We start from the raw sequence: 24,729 nt of genomic DNA, 5'->3' as shown, positions 1-24,729 counted from the left end.
CAAGTGGGCTTCCTACACACACACCCCACTCTGTCCCGAGAGCTCACAGTTGGTAGAGCGTGAGACTCTTCATCTCAGGGCCGTTGGTTCGAGTCCTACGTTGTGCAAAAGATTCCTGCATTGCGAACGGGGTCAGGCCAGATGGCCCTTGTGTTCCCTTCCAACTCGTAGGATTCCAGGATCCAGGCAAACAAGAAGCATTGTGAAAGCTGAAGGAATATGGGAGGGTGCCTGCAAAACATGTGGTCGGGGGGGTGGGGTGGGGAATCTGCACTTGACCCCCTTAAAGTGGGATTCCTTATCCATTATTTAAAAAGAAAATAGCTCCCCTCGCCCTCAAAAGGAGGTTCAGGAGAAGGGTCTTTGGCCCTCTGTGGTTCTTTCGTACAGAACTCCAATGCATCTGACAGAGGGGAAGGTGGAGCATTTTGTCATGAATGGTGCCCAGGCTTCGCAGCCCCGCTGACAGTTTCATGGCCCTTTCATCACTCCAGTTGCCAACAAGGAAAAGGAGTTATGAGCTCACAAGAGGCAAACTGTGGATCGTTTTGGGCCTGCCACGAATTATCTCAGGGTTGGGGAAGGGGAGGCAAGTGGTCAGACACAGCACCCCTCCGGAAAAATATTAATGGCGGGTTTCAGCTCCTTCCAAGCAAGACAAGAAGGTCCCTTTCTGCAAGTTTGTCTGACAGATAAGAAAAGGACAGCGTCATAAATTTTGAGACAGGCCTGCTTTTTCCAGGAGCCAGACGCACGGCTAATCCGCGGGGATTCTCTCCTTTATCAGAGCTGTCTGGAATCCAGATTGATTCATTTCCCCCCATCAAACCTCAGTTTCAGTAACTTTCCACCCTCCCAGCAACCCTCGGCACCCTTAATTTTAGTACGTATTTTGTGTGTTTTTATATTGTTCATTTTATCTTGTGAACTACCCTGAGATCTAGGGGGGCAGGAGCAGGCACCGAGCAACAAAATGATGAACAACTGGGATGGGAGAGGAGCCCAGTGTTGCGGACAGATTCGCCACCTTGGGTTCTATGATGGAAGGAAGGCGCGATATAAAGGGAAGAATGTGGAAATAAAAGAAATAAGATGGCATGGTGACACCTTGCCAGGGAAGGTGGTGCCTTATGGGTGCTTAGGAGAAGCAGAATGAAAAAAGACAGGCAAACCCTCTGCTTTGAAATTTGATGGAGAGGTTAGTTTTACGATGCTCATGCAAATAAATGAATGCAAATCCTAGCAGCCTTCCGCTCTCTCCCCCCCCCAATTCCATTTGAACTCTCAACGGGGATCGCAGTTTGCGGAGAGTAAGGAAAACAAAACAAAAAAACCACAGCGCAGGTCGCAAAGGAGGAAAACCAGTGCCAAGTCAGTTTGTAAGCCAGCTGTCCAGGGGAGCAGGGAATTTAAGTCAGCAATTCAATCGGAGAGCTGGAAAGCTTTCCACCGTAGGGAGGCGTTTGTCCCAAAATATATGTACTGTCGAGGTGCTCATTTCAGCCCTTGTCTTGTGACAGTTACGGAACGATTTAGGGAGCGGCAGGGCTCCAGCCCCGCAGGCAACATCTCTAGGTAGGTGTGGGAGAGATGCCTGAGTCGGAAAGAGATACTGCCGGTCAGTGCTGACCACAGTGAGCTACAGGGAACCGTGGCCTGATTCAGTATAAGCCAGCTTCCTTGGCTCCTATCTGAACCAGGCCTTTGTTCAGAACTGTGAGGATAATAATAATAAAATAAAATAATAATAATAATAATTTATTATTTATACCCCGCCCATCTGGTTAGGTTTCTCCAGCCACTCTGGGCGGCTTCCAACAAAATATTAAAATACAATAGTCCACCAAACATTAAAAGCTTCCCTAAACAGGTAGCTGTTTTTCTCTTTGACATCTGGTGGGAGGGCGTTCCACAGGGAGGGTGCCACTACCGAGAAGGCCCTCTGCCTGGTTCCCTGTAACCTGGCTTCTTGCAGCGAGGGAACCACCAGAAGGCCCTCGGAGCTGGACCTCAGGACTGCAATCTTGCTTTCTTTTTTAGCAGCTCCGATCACCTGGCTTTTGCATGGTCTCAGATCCAGCCCCTGAAGGCACCCCCAGCTTGGAGAGACCACGCCTGCCACTCTTACCTGTCGCGGAGGGTGCTGGGACCAAGGTAGGGGTACTGGTTGTCTTTCAGTTTGCCCTTGATGAGCTGGTCAAGAGTCTCATGCAGCAACGGCTGGTGCTGGGTATAGACGTTTTCAACGCCCTATTTGAAGAAGGAAACACAAGAGGGAAAAGCGAATGCTCTCTCCGGGCTCAGCGAGGCTGCAAAAAATAATAATCCTGGTTATCTGGAATAACGGCCCCCACCTTTAGTCCTTTGAGGAACTGCTTGGTGATGGCCACAGCATCTTTGGAGCTGAAGAGGTCGCTTCCGCGAACACGCTTCCCTCCATATTCTACGATGGCCGACACCAGCTGAGCCAGAAGAGAAAAAGCAAAGCGTGAGAAGAGCCTGCCGAACCCATCTAGGCCGGCCTCCTGTTCTCGCAGTGGCCAACCAGATGTCCCAATAGGAAACCCTTAATAATAATAATAATAATAATAATAATAATAATAATAATAATAAATTATTTGTACCCCACCCATCTAGCTGGGTTTCCCCAGCCATTAAAATGTAACACATTAAAAGCTTCCCTGAACAGGGCTGCTTTCAGATGTCTTCTAAATGTCTTCTAAATGTTACACAGGGCGGGCGCCACCACCGAGAAGGCCCTCTGCCTGGTTCCCTGTAACTTGGCTTCTCGCAGCGGGGGAACCGGCAGAAGGCCCTCGGCGCTGGACCTCAGTGTCTGGTCTGAACGATGGGGGTGGAGACGCTCCTTCAGGTATACTGGGCCGAGGCCGTTTAGGGCTTTCAAGGTCAGCACCAAGACTTTGAATTGTGCTCGGAAACGTATTGGGAGCCAAGCAGAATTCAAGCACAAGAGCCCTCTCCTGTGGCTTCCGGCAACTGGGATTCAGAAGCAATGCTGCCTCCGGCTGTGGAGAGCAGTCATAGTGGCTAGGTGCCCTTGACAGCCCTCTTCCTCCTCCCTGAATTGGCCCAATCCTTGACTTTCAAAGCTGTCTGGGTTTCTGGCCATCCCTGTCTCCTGCGGGAGGGAGTTCCATGGTTTAACCAGCCACATCCAGCAGAAAAATGAAAGCCGGCAACTCGACAAACATTATCAGTGGAACGCCCTCCCATCAGATGTCAAAGAGATAAACATCTATCTGACGTTTTAGAAGACATCTGAAGGCAGCCCTCTTTAGGGAAGCTTTAAATGACTGGTGTTTTAATGTACTTTTAACCTTTGTTGGAAGCTGCCAAATTATTATTATTAGCAGTGCTTTTTTTTCCTGGGGGGACACAGGGGGACGCATACCCCTAAACATTTTGTGAATCTAACGGGAGAAGAAACTAAAAAAATTAAAAGATTAAGTTTCTTCTCTAGCACAGTGAATCGTCAGTTCCATCGCTACCCCCGATGGCAGCCTCATCCTCATTTCCTGTTACGGTGTTTCCTGAGTCACAGACAGAAGCGAGCGTTTAATGTGTGAAGTAGGAGTTGGAATCTAGCATGATGTTTGGTCAGTTTCGTTGTATTTACTAGATTTATTTCCCCCAATTTGAACTATAAAATGGTGATTTCCTGGAGTCAAAATGAGAGTACCCCTAAACATTTTTTTAGAAAAAAAGCACTGATTATTATTATTATTAATCTTTCCCCCCCTTCATTTAAACATCTTTATTGAGTTTAAATGACAACAAAAGATTCGCATGTATGATACTTCAAAAAACCACAAAAATAAGTCCATTTGTTCCTACACAGTTCATTTCTTCATACATCCTTGTTTTACTACCTATGACTTCCCATCACCCCCAGTGTATTCATCATTGCTATTTTCCAGCAGTACAAATAATAGCTTTGTTATGTTTTTGTTATCGTAAAGTTTCTTAGATCTTTCATATCCTTTTACTTTTTTTCTTATTATACACAGAAATCATTCAAATGCTTACTACTATTATTATTATTACCGGTATTAATCAAGTTTGTACACCACCCTTCATCAGAAGGATTCCAGGGCGGTTGACAACAGAAAATACAAAACGAGAATAAAAAACAATAAAGCCAAAGTAAGTACAAAATAATAAAACCAGAATGAGAATGCAAAACAATGAAACGAAAACAAAGCAATAACCCACGTCTGAAGCAGTATCGTAGCAATGTATGGACCCACGCCACAGCCTTTGCTCCAAAGGGCAGGTTCTCCCCCTCCCGCCCCGGTCCGGCACCCCTACCCACCTTCCGGTGCTTCTCGGAGACCCCTCGGTTCCTCAGCTCTGTCATGAGTCCCGGGAGGCTGTTGCTGCTGTGTCTCTCGTAGTGAAGGGCATATAGCATCACCAGGCGGGTGGCATCCAGCTCGCTCACTTTAGGGTTCTGCAAGAGCCGGCGGATGTTCTGCAGCAGGAGAGATGAAGCGTTTTTTTCCGGGGGGGGGGAGGACGGTGCATCCTGTCTACCAGCTCCCTCTGGTATGCAGGCTGAGACCCCACCTGCCCACAGACAGTCTCACCAGAGTGGTGCATGCTCTAGTTATCTCCCGCTTGGACTACTGCAATGCGCTCTACATGGAGCTACCGTTGAAGGTGACCCAGAAACTACAACTAATCCAGAATGCGGCAGCTAGACTGGTGACTGGGAGCGGCCGCCAAGACCATAGAACACTGGTCTTGAAAGACCTACATTGGCTCCCAGTACGTTTCTGAGCACAATTGAAAGTGTTGGTGCTGAGCTACAAAGCCTTAAATGGCCTCAGCCCAGTATACCTGAAAGAGCGTCTCCACCCCCATTGTTCTGCCCGGACACTGAGGTCCAGTGCTGAGGGCCTTCTGGCGGTTCCCTCACTGCGAGAAGCCAAGTTGCAGGGAACCAGGCAGAAGGCCTTCTCGGTAGTGGCACCTGCCCTGTGGAACGCCCTTCCATCGGAGGTCAGGGAGATGAACAACTGTCTGACTTTTAGAAGACATCTGAAGGCAGCCCTGTTTAGGGAAGTTTTTAATAACTGATGTTTTAATGTATTTTTAATCTTTTGCTGGAAACTTCCCAGAGTGGTCGGGGAAACCCAGCCAGATGGGCGTGGTATAAATAAAATATAAATCTGCAGATTTGTGTCTCGAGAACACAGTGGATGAAACCCAGTGTTAGCTCTGCTCAGAGTTTAAGCATGGAAATGAATGGGCTTAGATCTAACGTGGCCTGGTTGGGAAAGGCCGACGTAAATGCTCCACATAAACCTTCCTGATGGGATGGCTTCCCTCCCCTTTCAAAGCCATGAAAGGCCTTGCTTCTCAAATGTTTTTGGCAACAGAGGCGGCCTGAAAATCAGCAAGAGTCTCAGTGAGCCGCCGGCCACTTGGGAGAGCAACCTCTTAAGGCAGCCACAATGGACTGTGCTGGAATTTCAACTGTAATTTCATTGCTTCTTTCATTTCCTGCCTTGCATCTTGCTTGTATCACAATCTGAATTCCGTAATTATTATTATTATTATTATTATTATTATTATTATTATTATAAATTTGTATACCGCCTTCCATCTGCAGATTTTGGGGTGGTTCACAGGTTCAGGGTACTCTCAAGTCCAAGCCTTTTCTCGACACAAAGATCTCCAGCTGACTCGTGAGGGCTGGCTTGGGAGCCTTCTTGCAGAAGGCTGCCTCTGAGTTCGTGCAGAATGCATCCCCCCCCCCACTGCCAAGGACATTCCCCTGTCTTATCTACCGAGGCATTTCTGAGCCCCATAGCAGCTTGAGAATTGCAGCTTAAAGTTCAGAAAAGAGAGAGCTTCCCTGTGGTCGGAAGCCGAGATCCACGCAGAAGTGTCTGCCCTGACGGCATCTAACCCCACCCGTTTCGACCTCCCTGCCCATCTAGACCCCTGGAGGCCCCGGAAGATCCCTCGGGAAAAATGGCTGCATTGTTAACAGCCAACAACCCTAATTCATCCCCACTGATGTGGTGTCAGCTGGCGGGGTCAGCCTATGAATTCTATGGGTTACGGAGGGAACAGACGTCCCATCTAAGCTCCGGAGGCAGACAGAAGATTCCTTGTCAAGCTTTCCCCCCAAAATAAAATTAGAAAGTCTCTCCACTGCCCCAAAGAAATTCTTTATATAAAAGCAGCATATCTTTGAAAGATTCCAGGATTTAGGGCAGGATCCAGAGGAGGAGAATCTTTAAGAACACAGAATGAAACCCTGATTATTTCTTCTTTTTTGCTTTTTAGCCCTGGTCATTTCTGAGCTTTTGAAAGTTCAGAACGCACCCGTCAAGTGAAAAGCAGGCAGATATTCAAAAAACATTATTGGAGGCTGGAAGACTGGAAGATTAGACATAAACACAAAGACACAAACATGTCTGTTTCACATGGGACACTAAACTATGGTTTGTTTCGTTTGGAATTGTGAACCCAGCCTAGCTGATGAACTGTGGTTTGCTTTCTGCCAACAAGCCATGATCTGAAGTCAGGGTTTGGTTTTGGGCCTACGAACCAAAACGAATCCATTAACATCTCTGAGCCGGGCTGGGAAAATCGGCTTTGGCCCCTTGAATCGGATGCCTTCTCATGCTTCCGTTTCTGTGGCATGGTTTATTTTAACGTACAGCGCACCGAGAGGGGATTTATTTATTTAGGGTTTTGGATAGGGGTCGGCAAGGTTTACCTTACCCGGGCTGGATCACTCCCACGGAGATCCTCTGTGGGCCAGATAGGCGCAGTGCGACGCCGGAAATCTCTTCTGTGCATGCCCAGATGCTGAAAATTGCGCCTGAGCAGAAGCGATTTCCGGCGTCTGGGCATGCGCAGAAGCGATTTCCGGCACTGTGGACATGCACAGGTGCAATTTCCGGTGCCTGCGCATGTGCAGAAGTGATTTCCGGAGCCGTGGAAGAGAGTCCCCACGCCGCGCTGGTTTAGTGCAGTGTGACGTGACTCGCCAAGAGGGCGGCTCGCTTCTGGGACGGCTCATGGGCCAGTTAAATGGTCTCCATGGGCCACTTCCGGGCCATGGGCCGCATGTTGCCGACCCCTGGTTTTGGAGAAGGCTCCAGCCTCGGGGCTGGGGGTACCTGCAAAGCGCTGGAGTGATCGTTCTGGCAGGCGAGCTCCTGCTCCACCTCCGAGGCCTCCAGCAAGTTCCTCTCGCTCACCAGCCGAGACAGCTCCCCCACCACCGTGACATGCTTGGAAACGGTGCCGGACATCTTCTTGAACTGAGGGTAGTTCTCCACAAAGGCCTGAAGGATGGAGAAGAAGGGGAGAGGACACCTCAGAGCCCGGCTGCTGAATCACGTTTCCTCAACAGAGCTCAAGGTGGCACCCAAAGTTCTCCCTCTTTTATCCTACTAAGAACCCTGCGAGGTAGATCAGGCTAAAAAGCAATGATTGGCCCCGCGTCAAGCTTCATGGCTGTGTGGGGATTTGAACCCTGGTCTCCTACAGGTCTCAGTCAAAAACTGTGTGTTTTTTAATAAAAACTTTATTGGTTTTACATGAATTTATACATAATAACTTTAACCATTCCAAAACATAAAAATAAAAAGGTTATTTTGAACCTTCAGACCTCCTCCCCTCCCTCCATGGGTTCTATTTCCAAATAATTTTTTCCCCTCTTTTTCCCACATTTTTTACCATTATCTATCTGTTATATAATCATAGTTACCAAAGTTCATTTCAGATTACAAGTGTCACTGTATCCCTGCCAATTATTTTTAACTGACTACAGGGGTCTTTCAAGTATATTAAACCGTTATTCCAATCTTTTAAGATTCCTGGTTTCTGATCTTTCCCGTCAGCCTCGCCATTTCTGCATATTCCATTAACTTGGCCTGCCATTCCCCCAGCCCAAAACTCCTGCAAGCTCCCTGCTCCTGGGCAAGCATGGGCTGCTGGCCTTTCCCTTCCAAGCTACCTTCATGTCTGCGATGGATTCCAGCTTCTGCTGCTCCTTGGGCTTCCTCCGCTGGAAGTCTTCCATCAGGTTCTTGATGTTGCTGCCGATTTCCGCAAAGTTTAGGTACATGTTCTGCAAACGGGAAAGAGCAGCAGATTGAGGGAAAGGTCAGGAGAGTCTGGCTGCTGCAGGAGGAAAACAAAGGGGGGCACAGCATCCAGTATCCTAGAGAGCGGTTCCCCCAAAACTTTTATTTTAAAAAAATGGTTTGTGTTTGATTTTACAAATATAAATTTATAACCATACCAAATACACATCCATATAAAGAGATTACTCTGAATCTCGGGACTTCCCCCCATCCCCTTCATGGATCCTATTGTCAACATTTTCAACTGCTTATTATTTCACAATCTATATTTTATACCTACAGTGGTACCTTGGTCCTCAAACTTAATCCATTCCAGAAGTCCGTTCCAAAACCAAAGCGTTCCAAAACCAATGTGTATTTCCCATAGAAAGGAATGCAAAGTGGATTAATCTGTTCCAGACTTAAAAACAATCCCCCCCCAAACCCCAGCAATTTAACATGAATTTTACTATTGATCCATAAAATGAAAGCAATAGACAATGTACTGTAGTCACACGATCAAAGAGAGCCACAAAAAAAAGCAAAACAAATAGCAAAAAGAGACAGATCTCAGCGTAACATTCAAAACGGAAGTGTGGAAGTCAAAACGGAGCACATTTGGCTTCTAAAAAAAGTTCGCAAACCCGAACACTTACTTCTGGGTTTGGAGTGTTTGGGTTCCAAGTGGTTTGAGTACCAAGGCGTTTGAGAACCAAGGTACCACTGTATCCATACTGTCCATATTATACGCACCATTACAAGTGAGATTAAAATCCTGCTAATGTTTTCATCTGCTTACAGTGGTCTCCTAAATAAATTATAACCCCCCATTCTTTCTTGAAGTTTTTGTCCCAGAGCTTTTCCAGTCAGTTTTGACATTTCAGCGTAGTCTTAACAGCTTGGTTTGCCATTCATCTCTGTTAGGGACTCTTTCTTCTTTCCATCTCTGGGCTAATAGCATCCGTGCCGCTGTTGTCGCATACATAAAGAGCCTTTTCTGTTCCTTTGGGATATCGGTACCTATAATTCCTAACCAAAAGCCTTCTGGATTTTTTTTATTTTTGCAAAAGTTATTTTAAACATTTTTTCAGTTCATTATATATCATTTCCCAGAAAGCCTTTATTGACCAGCACATGTGATAAAAGGTACCGTCCCAAAGACTTAAAGTTAAAGGGACCCCTGACCATTAGGTCCAGTCGTGACCGACTCTGGGGTTGCGGCGCTCATCTCGCTTTACTTGCTGAGGGAGCCGGCGTACAGATTCCAGGTCATGTGGCCAGCAGCACACGGAAACGCCATTTACCTTCCCGCTGTTGGGGCACCTATTGATCTACTTGCACTTTGATGTGCTTTCGAACTACTAGGTTGGCAGGAGCTGGAACCGAGCAACGGGAGCTCACCCCGTTGCAGGGATTCGAACCGCCAACCTTCTGATCAGCAAGCCCTAGGCTCAGTGGTTTAGCCCACAGCACCACCTGCGTCCCAGGCTCCCAAAGACTTACGTTGGCGTAAAACTCGTCGTTCTCAGCCGACAAGACCACCTCCCGGAGGTCCTTACTTATGCCCGGGACTCGCGAGAGATCGATGCGGTTGTTGTTAATCCCAAGCAGCTCGTGGACCATTGCCTGATACGTCCACTACGCAGAGAGGAAAAGAGAGTCAGCAGAGTAAGCAGAAGCAAGAAAAGTTCCAAAACTTAGGGGAAGGATCACAGGCATCTCTAAACATCTCCATCTGAAACCCCGTAGAGCTGCTGCCAGCCAGTGTAGGCAATGCTGACCTAGATGGACCAGTGGCACTTGATTTACTGTTGGGGCGGGCCAGCAATAAATCACATGGAGTAGGCTAACTCTTTATCAGAAGAAACAAGGTGTGCTCATGAGTGCCAGGCCAAATGAGCACAGCAACCCTTCTTCGTAGGTCTTGCCCCTATGAGCTGTGTTTAGCATATGCACCGCCAGGGTGCAAAGATCTGCCCCGCACCCCCAAATTTAGTTAATTTTGCGTGCACGGCGCCACTGAGAATGACAAGCACCTTTGTTGCGTCTGAGAAGCGCCACCGTTGTGAACGACAAGCGCCGCCGCTGGCGTGGAGTGTCTTTGGTCAATGAGTGCACAAAGTTGAAAGCCCTTACTGAAACAGTAGGTATACATTTCGGTAATACCTAGGTATAGATGTATTTTGTTTTTCTAGCTTGATCAAAATTATTTATTATTTCATAACAGGCAGATAGTCAAGAGCTTTGACGGCTTCAGAGGTGGGCGCCGGGCGCCCCCCAGAATTCATCACCCAGGTGCCCCGCACCCCTTGCACCCCTGGGTAAAGACGGCCCTGCCTATGAGGCAGTTGTGGGGACTAAGTCCCGTCCTCTCTGGGGTTTTTCCCAAGCAATCTGAGACTATGCTGGCACACCTGCTTTTGCTTCTCCCATTTCATGCCTCTCCTGGTCCTGGGAGCTTGCTGCAGCAGGAGGGGGAGACACCTGTGCCTCTCATCTCTGCCTCTTGGCCTCCCTCCTCTCCTGCTTCTGCTTCCACACTGCTCCTCCTCCTCCTCCCAGGTATAAGGCATATCCACAGATTCCCATTTAAAGACAGCTTCAAGGCGACAGAGAGGAACGAGGCTCTCACCTGGTTCAGGAGCGGAGTGATGGCGTCATCTGAGCGGTCCAGGAGCAGCAGCAACGGAGGAACTTCGGTGCGACGGAAGTCAAAAAGCTCATACTCTTTCGTGATCACTTGCTGTTTGGAGGGGAGGAAAGCAAGAGGCTAGCCAGGTAGTTAAGGTGTGGAAAGGTCCTCTGCACAGGGACTGCAAACTTAGTTTTTCTACCCCGACAATGGAAGACAAAAAAAACCCTTGCCTGTGCCTTTTTTGGCTCAGTGGGAGAGCATCTGCTTGTCTTGCACGTTCAAGCTCCAGTTAGGCCCCTGCCTGAAACCTAGAGAGACACTGCTGCCAGTCAGTGTAGGCAATACTGAGCTAAATGGGCCCCAAGTTCAAATAAAACTGTGTTTTCGTTTTAATATACATATAACCCAAATAACAAAATAGAACTTCATGAGACAAGCACATAAAAATGAAACCAAACCAAACCAAGGCTGGCACGGGATGTTACAATGATAAAGCTGGTTATCCGGATATTTGCAATAAGATACAGACAGGTAAGTCCTAAGTCCTAAGAAACGAGAGAGCAAAAAGTGTGGTACTCGTGGCTTGCAAGATCCCCCACGGGCACATGGACTGCTGAGAATAAAAAGCTCTGTGTTACATCAAGAAACACTTCCAAACGATTAGATCAGAGCTTTCCAAACTTTTCAGCTTGGTGACACATTTTTTAGACATGAATCATTTTGTGACACGGTAATTCTCTTTTACTAGCAAACCAGAGGTTAAACTAACCCCTTTCCAGCCCCGGGATGAGGGCGGGGAGCGTTTGTGTGACACAACACACCCGCCCACTGCTGCCAACACACATACATGTCACGACACACAGTTAGGAAAGCTCTGAATTAGATGTTACTTATCCCTAGTTTCTCGAGAGACTTGTGGAAGAGGCAAACGGTGCTTTACGATTTATCACATGCACTTTGTTGTGCACTGCCCTGATGTTCTCTTAAAAATAATAATTCACTAGGCAGTGTCATATAAATACTTTTACCAAATAAGAACGAACCTTGACGCACTCTGCCAGCCTCTTGGCTGGTTCAGAAGAGAGCTGGTAGCGGATCATTGGGCATTTTTTGAGGGACAGGAGCAGGGCGGTCAAGCCTTGGGTGGTCCTGGAGAGCTGAGCCTGGTCCCAGCTGTGGCCCTAAAAAAATATGGCGAAAAGATAAATGAGAGGCGAGCAAGGCCTGTTTTGTTTTGTTATATTTATTACATTTGTACCCTGTCCCCTGAAGATCACGGGGAAGTTCACGACATAAAAATAAGACATAAAAATACGCAACGAAAGTGGCCAGCAGCCTGTTTAGGCGATCCCCCTGGAGCAGCCACAGAATCGTAGAGGTAAAGGGTAAAGGACCCCTGGGCGGTTAAGTCCAGTCAAAGGCAACTCTGGGGTTGCAGTGCTCATCTCTCTTTCAGGCCGAGGAAGCTGGCGTTTGTCCACAGACAGCTTTCCGGGTCATGTGACCAGCAGGACTAAACCGCTTCTGGCACAATGGGACATCATGACGGAAACCAGAGCGCAAAGAAACACCGTTTACCTTCCCACCGCAGCAGTCCTTATTTATCTACTTGCACTGGCGTGCTTTCGAACTGCTAGGTTGGCAGGAGCTGGGACTGAACAACGGAAGCTCACCCCATCATGGGGATTCGAACCACTTCTGATCGGCAAGCCCAAGAGGCTCAGTGGTTTAGACCACAGCGCCACCCGCGTCGGAAGGGACTCCGTTGGTCACCTGCCACCCCCTGCGACGCATCCGTGACAAGACGGCCACCCGACCTCTTGCGCTCTGCTACCACGAAGCAACTTGTCTAGTCTGCTGCTAGGTGACTTTTGATGCCTCCATCTGCACCAGACATTTGACGCAGTTATCGCACCCCTTTGGACGGCCACGGCTTCCCCCGAAGAACCCTGGGAACTGGCGCTGAGCGTTGTGAGGAGGCTTGGAAGTTACCGGGCTTCCTCTCACGCTACCTACCTGACAGCAGACAGAGATGTTGAGAGAGAACACGTGCGGGTTCACGGCGATGTAGTCTCCGTAGAATTCCTGCCAGGCGAGAAGCGGGAGAGACTTGGTGTCACAGTGATGCCCAAAAAGCTATTTAATGCTGGTGACCAGGCCCGGTGTCAACGCGCGGCAAAGTGAGGTGGGTGTAAAGCAGGGGCAGCCACTCAAGGGTTTGTCGCTGCTTCAAGGAGAATAGGATTGCCCTCCTAATGCACTTGAAGAGGTAGGGCCAGGGGAGTCTCAAGGGCCTGGATCGTTGCCCCAAATTATACTGCAATAGCACCAGTCTGCCTCTCCATCTCCAAAGCAGCAGGGAGTCTTTCCCCCCTTTTAATAATATTTTATTAAGTTTTCCATTTTACGGTATATAAGCACGGCCTCATATTTCACCGTATTTTTGCTCGTAAGAGGTACTCGACTCACCCCACCCAGCCGTCTCATGGTTCCCATAACTGTTTATTCTGTCCTCCCATTTATACTTCTTCCTGTTTACATTATACAATTCCCATTGTCCATTTTTAAGGAAAATGTAAATAGGTAGGGCCATCAACATTACAAGTCTTCTTAATTCAATCCTGCTAGTGTTGTTAATTGTTTGCAATTGTCCTTTAAATATTGCATGTTTACCCCAGTCTTTTTGGAAAGCTTGATCGCGCTGGTTTCTGTTTTTCTCCAGTTCTGCATATTCCATCATCTTCATCTGCTACTCTTCAATTGTTGGTAGTTCCTGTTGCTTCCATTTTTGGGCTAATAAAGTCCTTACTGCGGTAGTTGCATACAAAAATAACTTTTGGTCTCTCTTTCCTCTACTATACCCAGTAAAAATGCTTCTGGTTTTTTTTAACAAATGTACTTTTGTACATTTTCTTTAATTCATTACTAATCAAATCCCAGAAGGTTTTTACTTTGCTACAAGTCCACCACATGTGATAGAAATTTCCAACATTCCTTCTTTTTTCCCCATCTTATACATTTTATCCAATTTAGTTGGTGTTAGATACCACCTATACAACATTTCCATAGTATTTTCTTTTAATGCACTACAGGCCGTAAATTTAATTCCCTCATTCAGCAGGGAGTCTTTCCTCAAAAAGGAAGCCCGGAGATACAAAAACTTATGGAATATGCAGAAATGGCGAAACTTAACGGAAGAATAAGAAATCAAGATAACAAACTTTTTATAAAAGAATGGAAACAGTTTATGGAAATTTACTGTTAAATTGCAAACAGATAAGAACATTGACAGGATTACTGTAATAACCTGCAGTTTCATAGGCGTACAATGGCACTTTGGAAGTCGAATGGAATCTGTTCCGGAAGTCCGTTCGACTTCCAAAACGACTTCTGGCTGCAGAAAGCTCCTGCAGCCAATCGGAAGCCGTGTCGGACGTTCGACTCCCAAAAGAACGTTTGCAAACCGGAACACTCACTTCCGGTTTTGCGGCGTTCAGGAGTTAAGGAACCGCAGAAAGAGGGGGAAGGAAGTCAAGTTTTGAAATGTCGATATGGTTGTAAAATTAGTGAAATGTAGAAACCTGAAAAGTATAAATATATATATCTATTTTAAAAAGGAAGCCAAGAGACTTCCTGGACCTGTGGCTCGTTGACTGTAGACGTACCTGGACTTCTGCGACAACTTCCTGCTCGTCGGCCTCGGCCAGAGACTTGACGTTGCTTTTGCTGATGACGTTGCTGAAATCTGGAAGGAGGCGAGGAGAGAAAGGCAGCCAGCTAAGTGACAGATGGAAGGGGGAAACAAGGGTCGCTGGGTGGAATGTGGGTCTGTTCCACAGTGGGCCCTATCCACTCTTGCCTTTCTCCCCATCAAAAGTCTTCCAGGAACAAGTCAAAATCAGCCTTTTGCTGCAAAACCAGCAGCTGTTCTGCTCCATCAGGGTGATTGCATAAGCTGAGGACGACCTCTAGAGGCCTGTTTGGGTCAGCTCACGCCATCCCAAAACAACCGAACGTTTCTGGTTAATGCGGCTATCAATGAGAATCGCTTATTCTTAAAAGATGCACCGTTCGGGGTTCTCTCCAAGGCAACTAACACATGCATAAAAAAGAAGCAATCCTGAAATCTATACCATATCAAGACTAAATAATATTTTTAATACATTCTGTATTTAGGAAAGTCGTTCGTCTGCCTGCCATCCATTTGGACACCTCTTACGACCCTATCTTGCATGATCGTCCCTGAGATCAAGGAGATTCCGTTTCCATCGATGTTCGGATAAACCGGATGTCATTTTGAATTAAGGTGTCGTTTTCAAAACCGCACTGATTTCACAACATTGGTGGCAATAAGAATGAGAAGAAATCCACACGGTGGTTGGACAGTCAAGCGAGGACCCAGGGGACCAGGGTTCAAATCTACCCAGTTATGTTTTAAAGAGTAGCACAAGGTCTTCAGCTGTGTAAACAATCAATAGGAGCGACCGAGGTGGGCTTGCCCACTGAATGTGCGGATGATACCCAGCTCTACCTCTCTTTTAAATCGGAACCACTGAAGTCGGTGAAGGTCCCGTGTGAGTGTCCGGAGGCGGTTGGAGGATGGAAGGTGGCTAACAGATTGTGGTTGAATCCTGACAAGACAGAAGTATTGTTTCTGGGGGACAGGGGGCTGGCTGGTGTGGGGGACTCCCTGGTCCTGAATGGGGAAACTGTGCCTCTGAAGGACCAGGTGTGCAGCCTGGGAGTCATTTTGGACTCACAGCTGTCCATGGAGGCACAGGTCAATTCTGAGTCCAGGGCAGCTGTCTATCAGCTCTATCTGGTACGCAGGCTGAGACCCTACCTGCCCGCAGACTGTCTCGCCAGAGTGCTGCAGGCTCTGGTTATTTCCTGCTTGGACTACTGCAATGCGCTCTACGAGGGGCTACCTTTGAAGGTCACCCGGAAACTACAACTAATCCAGAATGCGGCAGCCAGACTGGTGACTGGGAGCGGCCGCCGAGACATAACACTGGTTTTGAAATATCTACATTGGCTCCCAGTACGTTTCCGAGCACAATTCAAAGTGTTGGTGCTGACCTTTAAAGCCCTAAAAGGTCTCGGTCCAGTATACCCAAAGGAGCATCTCCACCCCCATCATTCAGCCCGGACACTGAGGTCCAGCTCCAAGGCCCTTTTGGCGGTTCCCTCCCTGCGGGAAGTGAGGTTACAGGGAACCAGGCAGAGAGCCTTCTCCGTAGTGGCACCCGCCCTGTGGAACGCCCTCCCATCAGATGTCAAGGAAATAAACAACTATTTGACTTTTAGAAGACATCTGAAGGCAGCCCTGTTTAGGGAAGTTTTCAATGTTTGATGTTTTATCGTGTTTTTAATATTCTGTTGGGAGCCGCCCAGAGTGGCTGGGGAAACCCAGCCAGATGGGCAGGGTATTATTATTATTATTATTATTATTATTATTATTATTATTATTATTATGAAACATGTCAGGGGTGAATTTGTTTATTTTTTGCATTTCTATGACACCGTCTTCTCCAAGCAGCTCAAGGTAATGCTCCCCGACTTCTCATGCAATCTCCACAACAACCCTGTGAGGCAGGTTAGGCTGAGAGATGGCAGGGAACATCACCACCAAGTGGGGGATTTGAACCCTAGTCTCTCCCAGGTCCAGCTCTAACCACTACGCCGTGCTGGCAGGAAAACACAACACATCTAGAGGCTTTCCGTACTGTACTTACAAATAAAATAGGTGCTGTACTTCGGACGCCGCAGCTCCTGGATGAGGTAATCCACGTTTTCCTGGAAGGACAACCCAACCAGAAACCACAGTGAGGTGAGAAATCAAGTCCTTAAACCAGTTACGCAAAGCGGAGTATTTCATCTGACACCTGGTAATTTTCAAGTTGTTTTATATAGCTATATATTTGATTGCTGTCACCCACCCTTAGGGTTTGAAACAGGGCGGATAAAAATCAATGGGTTTTTTAAAATAATAATAATAATAATAATAATAATAATCGGATTAACTTACGAATGTGCGTTCGGAATGCATTAAATTAGTAAGTCGAGGTACCACTGTATACCAGCGAGAATGAGTCTTTCTGTTAAAAAAATGATCTAAATCAAGTCTTACTGACTAGTGATTTAAATCAATTTGATTTAAATCAAATCCAATAAACGTGCCAGCTCCCAGGGACCTGCATGGCTGGTAGGGAGAGGTGATGGTGGCAGGAGCCCAAACATCTGGATGGCTCCCCCAGATGTTTTCCCACCTCTGGCACAGGCTCCCTTGTGCCCTGTCTCACCTTGGTGGGTCGCAGGAAGCAGATGGCTTTCAGGTGCTTCATGTTCTCCCGGTTGGCTGAATCGATGCGCTCAAAGAGGTACACCTCCTTCTGCAGAATCTCAGACTGCGTGTACACCATGCTCACGATACTGGTCTGCAAGCGGGGTGGATATAAATCAATTATCTATATAGATATATAGATATATAATCTGATTTTTTCTTTATTTAAATTGCATTTTAAAAAAATTAAATTGGATTTTCAAAATAAAATGCTTTTGGAGGAAAAATCTTTCTAAAGATAGTTTTCTATTTCACTTACATTATAGTCCAAAGGCTATTCATCAGGAAATAAGGATTTGTTTTAAGTTTTTCATGTGTGCTAAAACTCAGCCTAAGTTTTTTTAAAAAAACAACATGTCTAACCACATCAGTTAACAAACATGGATATATATGCTATAATGTAATTGTTTTAGTTAAATGAATTGTTTAAGGAAATAATTATTTTTCTCCTTGCAATAAAGTACAGCAAAAAAGTTGTCCCAATATAAATAGTTAACTTATTAAACCTCACAATAATTTCATAATTATCTGTCTATGTGTATAATTATCTGTCTATGTGGGACCCAGGTGGCGCTGTGGTTAAACCACTGAGCCTAGGGCTTGCTGATCAGAAGGTCGGCAGTTCGAATCCCTGTGACGGGGTGAGCTCCCGTTGCTTGGTCCCAGCTCCTGCCAACCTAGCAGTTCGAAAGCACGTCAAAATGCAAGTAGATAAATAGGAACCGCTACAGCGGGAAGGTAAACGGCGTTTCTATGTGCTGCTCTGGTTTGCCAGAAGCGGCTTTGTCATGCTGGCCACATGACCTGGAAGCTATACGCCGGCTCCCTCGGCCAATAATGCGAGATGAGCGCGCAACCCCAGAGTCGGTCACGACTGGACCTAATGGTCAGGGGTCCCTTTACCTTTTATGTGTATTTCTAATACAGTCGTACCTCGGGTTGCAAACACCTCGGGTTACGAACAACTCGGGTTACGAACTGCGCAAACCCGGAAGTATTTTTGCCGCGCGCACGAGCGCAGAAGCGCCGCACGCATTTGCGCATGCGCAAAGCGTGAAAATAGCGCTTTGCGCATGTGCAAAATGGCGATTTCAGGTTACGAACTTTTCGGGTTACGAACTGCGACCCGGAACAGAACGCGTTCGTAACCCAAGGTACCACTGTACAATAGTATAACCAAATCAGTAATTTTTGATTTAACTATAAAAACTACTCTGAATTTTTTTTTTTTGCAAAAATGAAACCTTCATCTGGCTGTAAATATTAAGATTATACCAGCAAGAATGAGTCTTTCTGTTAAAAACAATGATCTAAATCAAGTCTTACTGACTAGTGATTTAAATTGATTTAAATCAAATCCACCCTGCCTGCAAGGATATTGTTTTTTGCGGGGCATGGCAGGGAGAGAGAACCAGGAAAGAGGTGCTAAAAGCGGGTGGAAAGAAGTCCTAGCAAAGGAAGAATGGATACAAAAACTGATGGAATATGCAGAAATGGCAAAACCTACCGGAAGAATAAGAAATCAAGATAACAAACTTTTTATAAAAGAATCATAGAGTTGGAAGAGACCACAAGGGCCATCCAGTCCAACCCCCTGCCAAGCAGGAAACACACCATCAAAGCATTCTTGACATATGCCTGTCAAGCCTCTGCTTAAAGACCTCCAAAGAAGGAGACTCCGCCACATTCCTTGGTAGCAAATTCCACTGTCGAACAACTCTTACTGTTAGGAAGTTCTTCCTAATGTTTAGGTGGAATCTTCTTTCTTGTAGTTTGAATCCATTGCTCCGTGTCCCCTGTCTGGAGCAACAGAAAACAACCTTTCTCCCTTCTCTATATGACATCCTTTTATATATTTGAACATGGCTATCATATCACCCCTTAACCTTCTCTTCTCCAGGCTAAACATACCCAGCTCCCTAAGCCGTTCCTCATAAGGCATTGTTTCCAGGCCTTTGACCATTTTGGTTGCCCTCTTAACACGTTCCAGCTTGTCAGTATCCTTCTTGAACTGTGGTGCCCAGAACTGGACACAGTACTCCAGGTGAGGTCTGACCAGAGCAGAATACAGTGGTACTATTACTTCCCTTGATCTAGATGCTATACTCCTATTGATGCAGCCCAGAATTGCATTGGTTTTTTTAGCTGCTGCATCACACTGTTGACTCACGTCAAGTTTGTGGTCTACCAAGAAAAGAATGGAAATGGTTTATTGAATATTTACAGATAAATTACAAAGACATATAAAAACACTGGCAGGATTATTTTATGCAGTTTCATAAGAGCATATATTTAAAGTAGATCACTGAATGAGCAAATTAAATGAATTTGGATATGCAGAAGATATTAAGAAATAAATTTAAGGAATCGCAGAAAGAGGGGGAAGGAAGTCAAGCTTTAAAAACATGAAATGCTAAAAAAGCATAGGAGGGGGTGGGGTCCATTAGAGCTGGGAGTCTCCGAATCACAAAACTGTGGAGTTAGAAGGACCCCCCCCTCCAAGGGCCGTCAAGTCCAACGCCCTGCATTCAGGGGAAAGAAAGATCCCACACACATTGTGCCCAATTGAAATAAGGAAACACAACAGGTCAGTGCTGAAAATACAGGTGAAACTCGGAAAATTAGAATATCGTCGAAAAGTGCATTTATTTCAGTAATGCAACTTAAAAGGTGAAACCAATGTATGAGATAGATTTATTTGTTGTAATTGTAATTATTTGTCAGGTGGGTCAATTATAAATGGAATGTAATTAGTGGTGTTTATTTTTGTTTATCTTTGTATTATTGTAATTATTTGTTTTATTACTGTGGAATTTCCAAAAGAAAGCATTTGTAAAAATTAAAAGAAAAATAATAAATAATACGTTGCATTACTGAAATAAATGCACTTTTCGTCGATGTTCTAATTTTCCGAGTTTCACCTGTAAGCTAATAAGTGGGGTGTTGCAAGCCGGCAGACATCACTTTTAGCAAATCCCCAACCAACAGCTGCAACATAGAATCACCAGAGAACTTTGCCTGTCACCCTGAATTCCATCCAGAAGGCCCCGGGTTCGAATTCCAGTGGCATCTCCTCCCTGAAGCTCTGGACAGCCACTGCCAGCCGGTGTAGACATTACTGAGCCCCCATGAGCCAATGATCTCAGTACAAGTCACCTCCAGCTGCTCACCTGTTCAAATCAGTCCATTCAGAACCCCCTGAGGACTGGAATCTTGATTTTAGTTTGAGCGAACGGGCTGGATCTGAGTGCCAGAGCCCCCGTTTCGCATGCAAGATATCCCTGCCCTGAAACCCTGGAGAGCCGCTGCTGCTGCTGCCAGCCAGTGCTGGCAACACTGGGCTGGGTGGAGCAAGGGTACCTGGCAGGTTCCTCCGTTCCTCCCTCCCCTTTTCCGAGCTCACCGTCTCTTTGTCCATCAGAAGCACCTTCATGCCTGTGCCGCTTTCCTCGATCATCTTGGCGATGTACTGCTTGACTGCAAACACCACGTTCATTTTCTCTCCCGGTGCAAACGCCTCCGACGCCCCTTAATTTTTGCAACGAAATGCAACTCAACAAGATCCCTCCCCCACCTTTTCTTCCTTGCACCAAGCCTGGAAGAGCTACCCAATTTCGCTTCCTCTCTCTTGGCTCCTGCAAACCTGGGAGCTGTAGTTCTCCAGCTGACTCGGTTGCAGCTGCAGGGAGAGGGAGACTACATCTCCCAGAAGCCTCCGCGCCGCTGCCTCCCGGGCTGCCACTTGCAAGGCTGGTTTGGAAAGGAGCAAATCTCATTCGCTGTTTCCGCAGCACGCCGAGAGAGGGCGCTTTCAGACCGGAGGAGTCGCTGAGCGAGTTTGCTTTTATTTTTTATGCTTGCTTGGGAGATGCTATGCTCAGCAATCCATCTGAATGCCACTCGCTGGAAACACCAGGAGAGGAGGCTGGTCTTGGGTTCGGATCCTGCCCGTGGGGGCATCTGGTTGTGAGAACAGGATGCGGAGACTAGTTAAGCCCCCTTTGGCCTGATCCTTACCTCCTTACACACGGAAATTAAGTACTGTACTTTTCTTCCCAGGAGGGGAAACTCCATTGAACAGAGAGACCAGGGCCAGATTTAGGTTTGAAGAGGCCCTAAGCTACTGAAGCGAATGGGGCCCTTTATATGTCCAGCTGTCCTTTGTCAACAACAAATGGTCGCTGTTTTTTGTGCTGAATATATGCTATATGGTAATTTATGGACCTAATAGGTATCTAAAGCCATTTGCATGTGTTGCCATGCAACCAGTCCACGCAGAATGTAGGCACCCTGTATATAGAAAGGAGCAAACCAGTGATATTTGAGGGAGCAGGCTAGCAGGCAGGGGCCATGACTTACATCATAAGAGCCTACACAACACAAAACTGTTGCTTTATGTAGGTTTTATTTTATTTGTTCTTTATCTTATATTTTGGAAATGTACATCCAGGGTTTTTTCCTTTAATTTTTTGGGGGCCCTAAGCTATAGCTTGTTTAGCTTATACATAAATCTGGCACTGGGAGAGATTTAACCTCTGAGTAGGCACAAGCAGCAATTGTGCTGTCAAGCTAAGTTTATGTCCACAAGCAAGTTTTATCTTAACTGTCCCATGAAATTGTTACCGAATATGCTTTGTTGACTTTTGGAATTGGAATTACTGTTTTCCTCCCCGTTTACATATTTGTGTGTTTATATAGTTCACATTTATGGCTCAGCTTCCCTGGAAGCATGACATAACATGCTTCTCCCCTCACAACAACCCTGTGAGGTAGGTAGGTTAGGCTAAGAGACAAGGACCGGCCCAAGGTAACCCAATGAACTTCGAGGCTGGGTGGAGACGTGAGCCCTGCTCTCCCAGGTCTTATTCCAGCACTCTAACCACAATACCACACTGCCTAAGCCACACCTCTCACTGGCCCTTGCTCTGTGCCCTCATTAAATGGTTTTGCACGGCTAGAATGTGTGCCATGGACGGATCCAGCAGGCTCTTCTGATGGTTTTCTTAACACATAAGGGTTGTGTCTGGTGCTGGCGCTACTCATATTAGAACCACTGAAATCAATGGCCATGACGGGCAATTTAGGTTCATTAATTTCAATGGGTATACACGGAGTAAAACTTAGTTTGCTGCAAGCTGAACAATTTCATCATGGCATAAAAAGCTCAGCTATAGACAGGCAGAGATTGTGCATTGTTTAAGAACGGGAGGACGGCAAAATTTCAAACCTGCGAGCTAACTTTGTCCTCCTACCCCCCCCCCCAAGATGTCTGAAGCTGCAGACAGACGTCCCCGTCGGATTAAACGCCACCTTGGGCAGATCCCAAAAATAAGTGAGTGACGTCACCGGGGCATGACGGGGCGTCTTGCTCCTTCTGCGGCACGATTTGTGTCTCCAGGGCTCAACCACACGCCTCATTCTTGTGACCCCACAGAAATAAACAGCGGCTGAGAGCAGACAGGGGTCTCCTAACCCCCCCCCCCACAACCCTGTGTTTGGTGGCTGGCAAGTTGCTCTGCTCCTCCCTGCATGGAGGCACTTCCATTCGCACTATGAATTCTGCCTTCAAGAAACTTCCCTCTTGCTAGAGTCCTAATCTCCTAATATTTTGGGATTAGGTGCTATTCCTGGCACGGCAGGACTGAATTAAAAGAAAGAAAGGCGGCTTGCGCGTAATAAACCCAAGCCAACTTCACTTCCCCACTGCTATTTATAGGTTTACGTGGTTTCATGGATAAATCTTGCGCTCCTGCACCACTGGAGCAACTCTTGCAATAGGCAAACTGCACACAGTACAGTAGTTCCTTCCTGGGTCCTGCTGGGTTTTTACACAGCCATTGCTTTTGTTTTTTCCAAGCTGCCAACTCACTGCTGCAGGAGCCAGCCAGCAGCTTGGACAGCGTCAAAAAGAGAACTGGGCAAATATCTTAAGACATCCTGGATAGCTCAGTGGGTTAGAGTGTGGTGCTGATAATGCCAAGGCTGGAGGTTTGATCCCAGTTTAGAATGGGTGTGATATATCCCTGCATTTGCAGGGGGTTGGGCTAGATGACTCTCAGGGTGCCCCTTCGAATTTTGTGATCCTACGAAATTCATGGAGGATAAAGGCTATTGATGGCTCCCTGACACAATGGCTGTGTTCTGCCTCCACGGTCAGAGGCAGCAATGCCCCTGGATCCCAGTTGCTGGGAATTGCAGGAAAGGAGAGGGATCTTGTGCTCAAATCTTGCTTGCGGGTTTCCCACGGGCATCTGGTTGGCCACTGCAAGAACAGGATGCTGGACTAGAGGGGCCGCTGGCCTAATCCAGCAGGACTCTTCTTACATACTTCTAAGGATATCACATCCATTCCCGCCAGGTGTGAGAGTTTTAGTTCAGTAAATCAGCTCCAAATTGCCGCATGAACAAAAGGCCCTGCTAGATTCAACCCCAGCATAATGGCAAACGGCTGCTAGGAAGGAGAGTCTCCCTGAGACCATATATTTGAAAACCCTGTCACTAACAATGCTATAAAGAAAACATTTACAAGGAAACGAGGCAGCAATTAAAACGACGAGCCCTTTCCGGATACGATTAAAGCATTTTAAATCACACTAGGCTCCCTGGGGAGGGAGGGGGGAAACCCGACAAAATGCAATTATGAACCAGATTAACACAGCCTCTGCTTATAAGGCAGTGGGCGCCAGCTTGTTGCACTTCCAGCGATTCATTAGCAAACCTTGTGGCAGGGAATGTGGTTCCTTTTGGACTTCTTGTGTAAAAAGGAAAATGAATTTATCTGAGACATTGGGATTGGACGATTGGGAAAACATTACCTAGCAGAAAGTAGATCAGTTGGATCTCATTCTAGAGAGAATATTTTGAATAATTTCTTTTACGCAACTGACAGGACAGTCCTTTTTATTTTTTTCCCCCACTCCCTGTTCTCTTCTCTCCTTTTCCTCCGGTTTCCTTTTCTTTAACGTTCTCCAGAATATATAATTGTGCCTTTGTGAGACGCATTTGGCAATCCCCAAGATTATTTGAGGGAAAGCCATGTGCTTTGAATGCGATGTTAAAATGTGCAGTGCGGATGTGACACATGGATTTACCCGAACAATGGATGCCCTAGATGTCGTAAAATTGCGTAATAGTGTACGTGGGTTGCCCGAGGGCTGAACAGGTGCTTGGAGGCGATGATGGGCTGGACGAGACACATTCAAGGAGAAGAGGGCTATCGATGACTACTAACCAACTGGAGGCAGCAACGCTTCTGAATATCAGTGGCTGGGAACTGCAGGAGGGCAGAGGGCTTCCGTGCTTGAATCCACAGGAATCTGGTTGGCCGCTGTGGGAACAGGATGCTGGGCTAGGTGAGCTTCTTTTGGTCTGAGCCAGCAACGCCTGATGTTCTTAAGTGTCCGGCTCGGTATAAAGCAGTTTCCGCTCATTCCTGCAGCTCCAACCAGGAGCCTCAGGCTAGGAATTCTGACTTTGGTCGCAAAAATGAAGCGCAGAGCAGAGGCTTCTCTCCCCCCCGCCCAGTCTTATGAAAAGTCATCCCACTCCAAGCCCCACTGTCTGATTCCACATGCAGCTGGGACAGGATCAGCACCGGCCCCTACAAAAGGCCTCACTTCCTCCCTCCTTGAGCATCTTTG

At 46.7% G+C, this 24,729-nt stretch overlaps 1 protein-coding gene across 6 annotated transcripts in view; it reads right to left on the bottom strand.

Moving 5' to 3' along the window:
- The window catches only part of VPS45 (vacuolar protein sorting 45 homolog), a 51,472-nt gene that overhangs the window by 15,037 nt on the left and 11,706 nt on the right, over positions 1–24,729 (bottom strand). For 4 of the 6 annotated variants that reach the window (XM_060269633.1, XM_035097765.2, XM_060269634.1 and 1 more), the window contains 12 exons: positions 17,049–17,183; positions 16,482–16,542; positions 14,412–14,491; positions 12,763–12,831; positions 11,790–11,927; positions 10,744–10,854; positions 9,615–9,749; positions 8,003–8,116; positions 7,161–7,328; positions 4,334–4,492; positions 2,355–2,462; positions 2,129–2,250 (listed from right to left, as the gene is read on the bottom strand). In XM_060269633.1, the coding sequence (XP_060125616.1) occupies positions 2,129–2,250; positions 2,355–2,462; positions 4,334–4,492; positions 7,161–7,328; positions 8,003–8,116; positions 9,615–9,749; positions 10,744–10,854; positions 11,790–11,927; positions 12,763–12,831; positions 14,412–14,491; positions 16,482–16,542; positions 17,049–17,168 (1,385 nt within the window). In that variant the 5' untranslated portion in view covers positions 17,169–17,183. Of the gene's footprint in view, positions 1–2,128; positions 2,251–2,354; positions 2,463–4,333; positions 4,493–7,160; positions 7,329–8,002; positions 8,117–9,614; positions 9,750–10,743; positions 10,855–11,789; positions 11,928–12,762; positions 12,832–14,411; positions 14,492–16,481; positions 16,543–16,774; positions 16,845–17,048; positions 17,184–20,492; positions 20,767–24,729 lie in introns of those variants that run through there. The other 2 variants (XM_035097763.2, XM_035097766.2) reach the window with 2 other exon arrangements.

This window comes from Zootoca vivipara, chromosome 17 (genome assembly GCF_963506605.1).
Source record: "Zootoca vivipara chromosome 17, rZooViv1.1, whole genome shotgun sequence".
Taxonomy (NCBI): Eukaryota; Metazoa; Chordata; class Lepidosauria; order Squamata; family Lacertidae; genus Zootoca; species Zootoca vivipara.
Note: the sequence above shows the minus strand (reverse complement) of the source record. Positions and strands in the feature narration are given on the sequence as shown.